The following is a 9,196-nucleotide window of genomic DNA, read 5'->3' as shown; positions in this document are numbered from 1 at the left end:
ATCTAAATTGACTATTGCGGAGTGTACGTATCGAAAGCTGAGTTTACATTGTAAATGCATATCGACAATTAGAATGTAAGTAGTTTGGTAGTTCCCCATTACAAAGTGAAACCAATCAATTTATAATAGTTACAAATTCAATGGTGAAACGACAAGCGACACGCAAAACATGTTTAGGGTCACTGATTGTGTGTAATCATACGGTTGTATCACGTGACATTTAAACAAAACAACGGTGGAAAGTGAAAACATGAAATATGAGAATTGCGGCATCTGCACATTGTTCGTTTAAAAAAGTGGAAATTATAAACTCCATACCTACACCAAAACGACCACGGAGCAACTGCTGTTAAAAATCGTTGAAGCGCAGAGGCACAAGGAAATTAAGCGGTTAATGGATTGTTGTCATCATAAAGTGATTGAAATAAAAATTGAATTACAATATGAATGAGTCATCTACAAAGATATGTAATGTTCAATATTTGCAATTTCAATTTACCCAAAACAGGTATTCCCTAATTATTAATAGTTAACCTCAAAATGTTAAGAATGGCATCAAAAGCATTAGTGAACTACTTGTGGTTGACCATTTTAATCAAATTTGTAAATACGATAGAATTGCAACATTACATATCGCACAAACCCGAAATAAAAATAAACAAATGTTGCGAGCCGTTTGAAATCCTACTTGACGACCGTTGCACTCACATCAACAAGACCAACGAAACGATATGGCATCCGATGTTTACCAGTGAGAATGGCAAAAAGCAGAATGTGCAGGTGGATTACATGTAAGTACTTCAATTACAATGATTCGATATTTACTGTGCGAATTAGAATCGTTACAGGAAATCCAGATTGTGGATCAATGCAAATATGGCACATTTATTACTATCAGGAATCGACAGACGTTTTGCAATTGTTACCGAATGGTGCGTTGAGGCACTACCCGCATTATGTGTCGCCCGAGGAAGATCTTAATAGGGAAATTATGTATCACGACTATCCACCTGGGAAATATTGCATGGAAAAGGTAGATTGATGGGAACCTTTTTTAAATATTTAATGTGCGAGGAGTGTGAGGCTAGATATCAATGTACATAGTTGTAAATTAATAATTGATTACAAGAATTAGGTACACTAAATTTAATTAGATATCTTATTGGAGTCTTAAATTAACGAAAACCAGAATTATTATTTTTTACTAAGGATTACAATGGCTAAATCAGAAAAACAATTAGGGAGGGCCACCCTATACACAGTGTTCATTTTTCGAGTGCCACTATGGGGATCTCACTTATCTTAAGAGATAGAAAGTTGGTTAAATTGGGGCAAAGTTGCAAATTTCCGTGCTGAATAAGAATCTGAAAAGAAATTTGAAATATCTTCAATAGTTTTGAGGATATCGCCAAATACGAAAATTTCTGATTTTCGTTTTTAATTTTTTTTCATGATAAACTAATCGTAGTAGACATTTCTAATTAACACATTATTCGGACACTTTTTAATGGAGATTTCAAATATGGCATCCTGTTTTTAATTACTTTCAAGATGACTGAGAAATGGTGGTTCAGTATCACATTTTTCCCAAAAAGAGTGCTTTGGAAAAACAAAACGTTCTTTTGTTGTTAATTTGGATATTAATTGAGAAATTAGCATTGAAATTCTAATTCTATACCCTGTATATTATACCTATCACATTTCTTAAAATTATGAAATGTTTCCACCGTCAGCCATTTTTAGTGATTGGTATCGGCTGCATTAGCTACCATTGATACAATAAACAAAACAAAACCTCGATGAATCCATGGCCCACTATTTAAAAACAGAAAAAAATGTTTTCATTAATTTTCATGGCTAAAATTAAAAATATTATAGATTGTGATATATCATGTAACCAGGAAGAATAATGCAGAAAAATTTAGGTTAAGATATATACAGGGTGTTGCATTTTAAAAAAAACCAACATTTAGTCAAATCTTAGAAATGGTGTCCTCTTTAGATCAGAACTTTTTTATTTTTTTAAATTTTGACTCTGAAAGCGCAATTAAAATGTTTGGTAGAATTTTTACACACACACAGTTGTTGGCATTAGAATTTTGTAGATATTGACTCAGGAGGGAGCTTTAGCATGATCAAAGCGCATTTCAATCAAATATCTATGAGGTGCATGTAATTCAGCCAACAATTGATTTTTGACGTACATTTTTTTGTATTTAATTTTTTGTCTTTTTTGATACATTAACACGCATTTTTTTGTCTGGAAACACGTTATTAAGAAGTTTTTTTACATATTACAATACAATACCCATTTTTTCAATGATTGATTACTTATTGAAGTTTTATACAGTGTGGGCCTTTGATAACTTACAATGGCTATATTTTTTATATCAATAAAGGATAAATGTGATTGTTGTAAAAGCTAGGGAGAATCCTAATGACGTATTTTTCAATAATTTCAATTGTTTGTTCCACGTACGCTATAAGCTATTTTTAAAAATAAACAAAGAACCAGATGGAAGATTAAAAATGAGGTTAGTTTTTTTATGGCCAATCAAAAGCAAGTTTAATAAGCTTTCTAGAGAAGAGTATTGTAATTTAAGATTTTTGCGTTAGTATGGGTGTGCTTAAAGGGGTGGTGGTAGTCAAAAAGTCATATGGATTCTCTCTGGTTTTTAAAGAAATGGTATTTTTTATTTGTTTGATATCTCTCATAAAAATATATAGTAAATTTTCAAAGGCCCACACTGTATACCCTTTTTTACTTGTGGGATTATGAGGAAAAACGCAAAAAACATTTGGATCAAGTTGTGAGTAAAAACATTGATATTCCTGATATTTCCAAAGTGGCGAATCCTTCTTCTATACTATAGCTGTATGCCATATCAATAACTAATTTTTGTTTTTTGTTTAACAACAGAAAAATAATTAGATGTTCCTTCTTAAATAAGATTTTTATTTCACGCACTACAAATTTTCTTTTCATTTATAATTAATTAATTGAATTAAATGCGTATGGCTCAATTGGCTTGAAATAAAATTTTTTCTTTATTATTTGTTTAGACACTGAAACAACAAATATTTTCCATTTTTTTACCAAACAAAATTCAGAGTTTCACTTTTCTTATAAAACCAAACTTTTTGTAGTTTTTTGCTTAATTCAAATACATTGTATTATCTAGCGACGCACCCCTCTCGCTAATGTTAAATTTGATTCTGATAATGTTGTGCTTTAGCATGTTAAAGGCTCATTGGTAAGTGAATACGCTTCAGTTTGCGCACCAGAGCATCGCACAGACTGGACAAGTTCGCCGTTTTTAATGCGCAACATAATAAGCCCAATTACGCATGGCATCAGCATGGCTTGTTTTTTGACCATCGCTATAATTTACTTTATAATGCCTACGCTACGCGATTTGGTGGGCAACATAATTACCACGATTTGCGTGTGCTTAATCGTGAGTCAGGCGGCCGACACGATTCGATTACTAACAGTATTCACTAACCACGTCAGTATAATCGCAGCAGGTTTGTAAAATACAATTCCAATGGACGCATTTGATTGCTTGTAATATTGCAGAAACGCTTTGCTACATAGCCTTGTTAGGTAGCTTCTTTTGGCTTAATAGCCTCGGATATTATGTATGGAAGACATTTAAGTATGTACATATCTAAATAATCGACACATAATAATCTATGTTTTAGATCGCGTAATGTGTTTTTACGCATTACTGATGGCAAAAAATATTGTTACTATTCTGCTTATGCTTGGAGTTGCACAATTGTAATGGGGGCGCTGGCTTTATTTGCCCATTACACTATGGACTACCAAGAGAAGAGCAAATCGAAATTCGAATACGAACAAGAAACTATTGGGTCACTAGGTATTATAATATTCTTTGTGCCAGTCTCTTTTACAGTATTAGTAAATGTATTCTTTTTTGTAACGACACTCAAAATATTAAATCGAATGAATACGTACGGACGAATACATCACAAGTTAAAGCATAGGTAAGATTGACTGGTTGTTAAATTGTGTTGTAATGAGAATTTTTTTGCAGTTTTCGCATGTTTTTATTATTATTTTTGGTAATGACATTGACATGGTTGTTTTTCTTATTATCGTTTACTCGATTTGAAGGCCTTGTATACTGTTACATCGTAATTAATGCATTACAAGCACCTTTATTTCTGTACATATGTGTGGTAAATCAAGCCCATGTCGCATTCTTAGTACAAAAAACTTGTTGTTACACCAACTGCGCATGCGCATGCTGTAAGCCTAATCCCGAATGTGAATGGGGCGACGAGATGACTGCTATGAATACGGGAGCATATTAATTTTAGGTGTTTTATTTGTGAGGGTGACATTTTTTTTAATTTATAATTTTATTTAAGACTAATTCTTGTTTGAGAAATGCCTGATCTGATTTTTAATCTCGTAAAATCTTATACAAATAGCTGTAAGTTTAAAATCTAATATATTTTTTTTATTTTCTTATGTACTTGAAATAAATAAAGTAAATGAAAATCGTGGAGTAACTTTATTTGTACGTGGAAAGTGGTACAAGGTGTAAATCAATGATACATCATAAATGAAAGGGATGATAGAGAGAATTAAAAGAAGTCACATTTGATACCAAGTGTCTACTCCCTTCAATTATTATTTCATCGCAATGATTCCAACAAGATCTTTAAGGGTTTGGATTTCGGGATCATATACCAGGTTGTTCATAAATCCTCATAAAAACAAATCCATATCGCCTCCGACCTGCCTCTGCAAATCCATCAGTTGGGATCCTTGCATAAATGCCAGAGGACGGAGTAGCATCATGATAGAAGTGAGAAAATTTTAATTTCAAACGTATATTAGAAAGCGCTACAATCTCACAGTAATTCAAATATCTTCACTAGCAAGCGTTGTAAGTTTCATTATTATGCATCCCCTTTTGTAAGGGTGCAGGGTAAGGGGATTTATATATACCACGATAAATTCAACATATTTTCTCATAAAACTCTTAATTATAGAGATAAAATATAAAATTTGGTTACAATATCATCTCCATAGAAATTTCAGACTTCTTGAAAATATAACCAACTCTCAAGCTCTATATCTTTTTAATAAACATTTCACAAAAAAATAGTGTAGGTATATCAAAGTTGTGTAGAATTTTATGGTCTACAATTTCTGTAACAATATTTTTTTCTAAAGTGAACCATTAAAAAGATATATTTGAAAAACTAAGAAACCAACCAAATTTCAGGGGTTTTGGGGGTGGTACAGGGGAAGCACAAAGAGTGGGAGGTCTTAGGGAGGAACTTAGATTCTTAACCACCAGATGACTGTCTATGACATGCTAAAGAAATCGGAACAAGGTACTTCTCATTTTGCAAGTTAAAACCCTCTATTCCCTGGACTACATTGGACAAAAAAAAATCAATTGAATTTCGATTTATCGGTTGTTTTGTTATCAATTTGCGCTCAACTTTGCGTGTATATCCTTTAACTAAACCTTCATTTTTCCAATACAACATAAAATATTCAACAACTTTCCACTCATTCATAAAACATTTATTTGCATGCTTAAAACTTAGGTGGCCTTAATAGCATTACTTACCTGCTTAAATAAATGCCCTTCCTGTCTCTGAATAAGATGAGATAGCTGACATCTGACTACCAAATGACAGTCATCTAAAACCGTATTGAAAAATCGTCTAGTGGGCAGAAGAGCTTCTAAATCGGTCACCAACTCCAGAAATCTCTCACAGTAATGAATCTACAAGACCGTATCATTAATCAAATCTCACTCTATTTAGACACCCTACCTTATCCTCAAAAACTGTCCCCTCTCTAGAAATAGTATCCAACACATTCAAAAACTTGAGCATTAATTTTTGTAAAAATGTTCGTTCCCAAGTTAACTTTTCAATCTGATCGGGTTTATCTTTTTTCTGTATCATTCGCCAATACTTTTTCCATTTGGGGAACGTTTTAAATTCGTATTCGCGCCTAGCAGGTTGTAGAGAAGTCCACATTGATAAGGACACTAAACGTTTCACTTGATCGCGACACAAAGCCACCTCCATACTATTAAAGCAATGATTTAGAAGCACAAGTAGAGCTGTCTGTTCTCGTAAAGTCACCTCTAACTCACATGCTAAGCATGCACGTAAAACTTGTTGAAAAAAGTTCGGAAAGTACTGATTTTTACTTTTAAAAGCATCCCACGCCTGAACACGTTCGCGAAACTTCTCGTTCAACATGACCACAATGGACATCATATGCGAGTGGGTAGCTTCTGGATGGTAATTAGGCCATAAGTAGTTTTCTAAGTATTGGCTGAATTCCAGAACCATGATACGACGGATGGAGAAACTACAACACAAACGTGAAAGGTAACGCCGCAAATAACTACAGCAACGTACTTGCTACCGCGAATGTCTTGCAAGTAGATATCCTCGACAACATTTGAATCAAAAGGTAGATGGTCCGAAACCGAATGTGGGGCCCAATACTTTTCTGCTAACTAGAATAGATATTTTTAGGTTAGTTTTTAGGAATTTGTATATACCTCTGTGATTCGATCGGCATTAAGTTGCTCGACAGTTGGTGCCACAATGCGTACTACTGGTTCGTCCATCGCCATGGTTTTTTTAGATTATAATATTATTTCACACCAATACAATGCACCAAGGAGTACTTCAAAATGTTAGGTTAAATTGTAAACAAATAATGAAAATAGTTACTTTTATTTTATGACGTTGGCAATATATATCTCAGACGGTGTTGCCAAAAGAATGGAACAATTCTTATACAGGGTATTGAAATCCATTTGTGACTTCATTTTTCAATTACAGGTCTTATCAAATGGATTACAAACCTAATTCGAAACTGTCAAATTGTCGTGTTTTTCTGCAAAAAATATCGTAAAAAATATTTAAGTATTCTAAATTTTCATTTAATTTAAAATTATAGAATTTGTATAATTAAAATTCTAAATTTTGCATTTTTGTTAAAAGATAAGGGCATTAAAAAAACATTAAAAAAACTTTTTGGGAAAGATAGGCACGATAATTTGAATATTTAACATCTCAAATAATGATGGATTCACCAATACAATAAAATGAGGATGAATAGTATACCTGCATTGAATGGGGTCATCCCGCCTTCATTTTTTATTTCTGATCCACAAAGTACATTAAAAATAAAAAGACCCGTGTGTCCTCAATTTTTATTTGCGAGTAAAATAAACCCAAAAAAAAATTATTGAAAAGCTGTGTTTTTAGTCCGAATTTGAAACGCTTCAGACTAAATACGTCACAAACCTACAACCAATCACGTAGAAGTGAGCTGGCAACCTTACGCGAGGGTCTGAGGTTTGTCACATTTGACGTTTTGAGAGGGATGTTTAACTGCATCTAGCACGAAAGTGACAAGTGCCTGTGACAGATGACGCAAGTTATAAATGCCCAAGGATACTATATAATATAAGGATTGCTCGATCCCTATACTTGTAATGTTGCTCGAGTTTAAGTCATATGTGACGTCACCAACGGACCTGGCTGTCAGAATTGACAGTTATAATTTGCTAAGTTGTCAACGTTTTTGCATTAGCGTTATAACTGTGTGTATGTGTTCGCTATATTGCAACAAAAATGCTTGAACGCCGGCGTGCAGTATTGGACTATAATAACAATTTCGGGTAGTATTCACATTTTACACTCAACTGGCGCTCATTTTAGCCAGTGTCAAGAAGAACGTCGAGAAATCGTTATTTTAAGATGGACAAAGTTGAAATAAACTGATTTAGCTGCAATTTCCATGGATGATGAAGAGTAAAAAAACCAAAAACGCAGGATGAAATGGGTTCACGATATTTTGAGTATGCGAAAAACTTAGAATCTTACATAATATATATACTATACATACATAACTATACTTGAAATAGCGTCTAAATAATTCCTAATATCTTTGCGTAGGTACTTTATTTTCAAATCATTTGTTTTTTTTTATATTATTTGTTTCTGCTGAGTATTTTTTTTATCTTTATTTTTTGTTCTCACTTTTAGCGTTTATTACTAATCTAAGATTAATAACTTTTCTTTATGTATTTTCGCCTTTGTCCTGTAAATGGGTGTTCCTGTTGGGCAAATAAAGCATTATTTTTATTATTATTATTATTGTCGGTGTTTCTTGTGAGAACTCAGGTCTAGCCTGGTTAACTAATCGCACGGATTAAAATCAAGTAACGATTAGTGTCTGTGTCTGGTGAAGTTATGTAGGGTTCTAAAGAAAAAAAATAAATAAAATAAATATTCACACACTCACATTGGAAATCTAGGGATAGTATGTAATTCATACTTACCAACATAGCTATTAATGGCCACAATAGTCAACGCTATCAGGAAAGAAGAAAACAAAACAAAAATATCATTTATAATAATTCCTGTAATTTTATTAAATAGAGTTTATTGTGTAAGTGTTTCTTTGGCTTTGCGTTTGGGTTGTATACGAGTGGGTTGTGATAACGTGGTGTGTTTATGTGAAGAAGGAGTTTTGTGTTTTTTTAACTGTGCTAGGACGTGTAACTTTATTGGGTGGACCTGTCTTTGTAGTGCAAGTTGCGTTACTTGTATTTATGGTGTTTCTTTGTTCTTGAGGTTGTATTTGTGTGGTTGCTTGGGTTTTTGGTGGAGATATTGCAGTATTTTGTGAGCTAGTAGTGCTGTCAAGGTTTTTGCGTTTGGGTTGTATACGAGTGGGTTGTTTCTGAGAAGAAGGAGTATTGCGTTTTTTAACTGTGCTAGGACGTGTATCTTTATTGGGTGGACCTGTCTTTGTAGTGCATGTTGCGTTACTTGTATTTATGGTGTTTCTTTGTTCTTGAGGTTGTATTTGTGTGGTTGCTTGGGTTTTTGGTGGAGATATTGCAGTATTTTGTGAGCTAGTAGTTATTATTATGGTCGGTGTTTCTTGTGAGAACTCAGGTCTAGCCTGGTTAACTAATCGCACGGATTAAAATCAAGTAACGATTAGTGTCTGTGTCTGTGTCTGGCGAAGTTATGTAGGGTCCCTAAAAAAAAAAAAAAAAAAAAAAAAAAAAAATCACACATGGGCACAGTAAGCCAACGCTATCAGGAAAGAGGAAAACAAAACAAAACAAAAATCATTATAATAATTCCTGTAATTTTTTTT

The 9,196-nt window shown here is 33.3% G+C and overlaps 2 protein-coding genes across 2 annotated transcripts; one reads left to right on the top strand and one right to left on the bottom strand.

The window, feature by feature from the left end:
- The first annotated feature begins 50 nt into the window (after positions 1-50).
- On the top strand, positions 51-4,534 carry LOC116182490 (probable G-protein coupled receptor Mth-like 5). The gene is made up of 6 exons (XM_031503025.1): positions 51-791; positions 838-1,033; positions 3,237-3,528; positions 3,581-3,659; positions 3,706-4,011; positions 4,062-4,534. Exons 1-6 carry the CDS (start codon positions 541-543, stop codon positions 4,339-4,341), a joined length of 1,404 nt encoding a protein of 467 aa, XP_031358885.1. The 5' UTR covers positions 51-540; the 3' UTR covers positions 4,342-4,534.
- Positions 4,535-5,584: 1,050 nt separating this feature from the next.
- Positions 5,585-6,725, bottom strand: LOC116182489 (RNA helicase aquarius-like). Its single transcript, XM_031503024.1, has 4 exons — positions 6,573-6,725; positions 6,427-6,527; positions 5,827-6,376; positions 5,585-5,777 (listed from the first exon to the last, which is right to left on the bottom strand). Exons 1-4 carry the CDS (start codon positions 6,645-6,647, stop codon positions 5,592-5,594), a joined length of 912 nt encoding a protein of 303 aa, XP_031358884.1. The 5' UTR covers positions 6,648-6,725; the 3' UTR covers positions 5,585-5,591.
- Between the last annotated feature and the right edge of the window lie 2,471 nt (positions 6,726-9,196).

Source organism: Photinus pyralis, unplaced genomic scaffold, assembly GCF_008802855.1.
Source record: "Photinus pyralis isolate 1611_PpyrPB1 unplaced genomic scaffold, Ppyr1.3 Ppyr1.4_unclustered_Scaffold5543, whole genome shotgun sequence".
NCBI classification, from domain to species: Eukaryota; Metazoa; Arthropoda; class Insecta; order Coleoptera; family Lampyridae; genus Photinus; species Photinus pyralis.
The sequence above is the reverse complement of the archived record's forward strand: the minus strand, read 5'-3'. Positions and strand labels throughout refer to the sequence as shown.

What these genes read in the sequence shown, in the direction of transcription:
- LOC116182490 (XM_031503025.1), top strand. Translation starts at nt 541, where the DNA reads ATGTTAAGAATGGCATCAAAAGCATTAGTGAACTACTTGTGGTTGACC. An exon ending in AATGTGCAGGTGGATTACAT is followed by an intron (nt 792 to 837) that starts GTAAGTACTTCA and finishes TGTGCGAATTAG; the next exon opens with AATCGTTACAGGAAATCCAG. An exon ending in GGAAATATTGCATGGAAAAG is followed by an intron (nt 1,034 to 3,236) that starts GTAGATTGATGG and finishes GTTGTGCTTTAG; the next exon opens with CATGTTAAAGGCTCATTGGT.
- LOC116182489 (XM_031503024.1), bottom strand. Translation starts at nt 6,647, where the DNA reads ATGGCGATGGACGAACCAGTAGTACGCATTGTGGCACCAACTGTCGAG. An exon ending in ATGCCGATCGAATCACAGAG is followed by an intron (nt 6,528 to 6,572) that starts GTATATACAAAT and finishes TATCTATTCTAG; the next exon opens with TTAGCAGAAAAGTATTGGGC. An exon ending in GGACAGTTTTTGAGGATAAG is followed by an intron (nt 5,778 to 5,826) that starts GTAGGGTGTCTA and finishes ACGGTCTTGTAG; the next exon opens with ATTCATTACTGTGAGAGATT.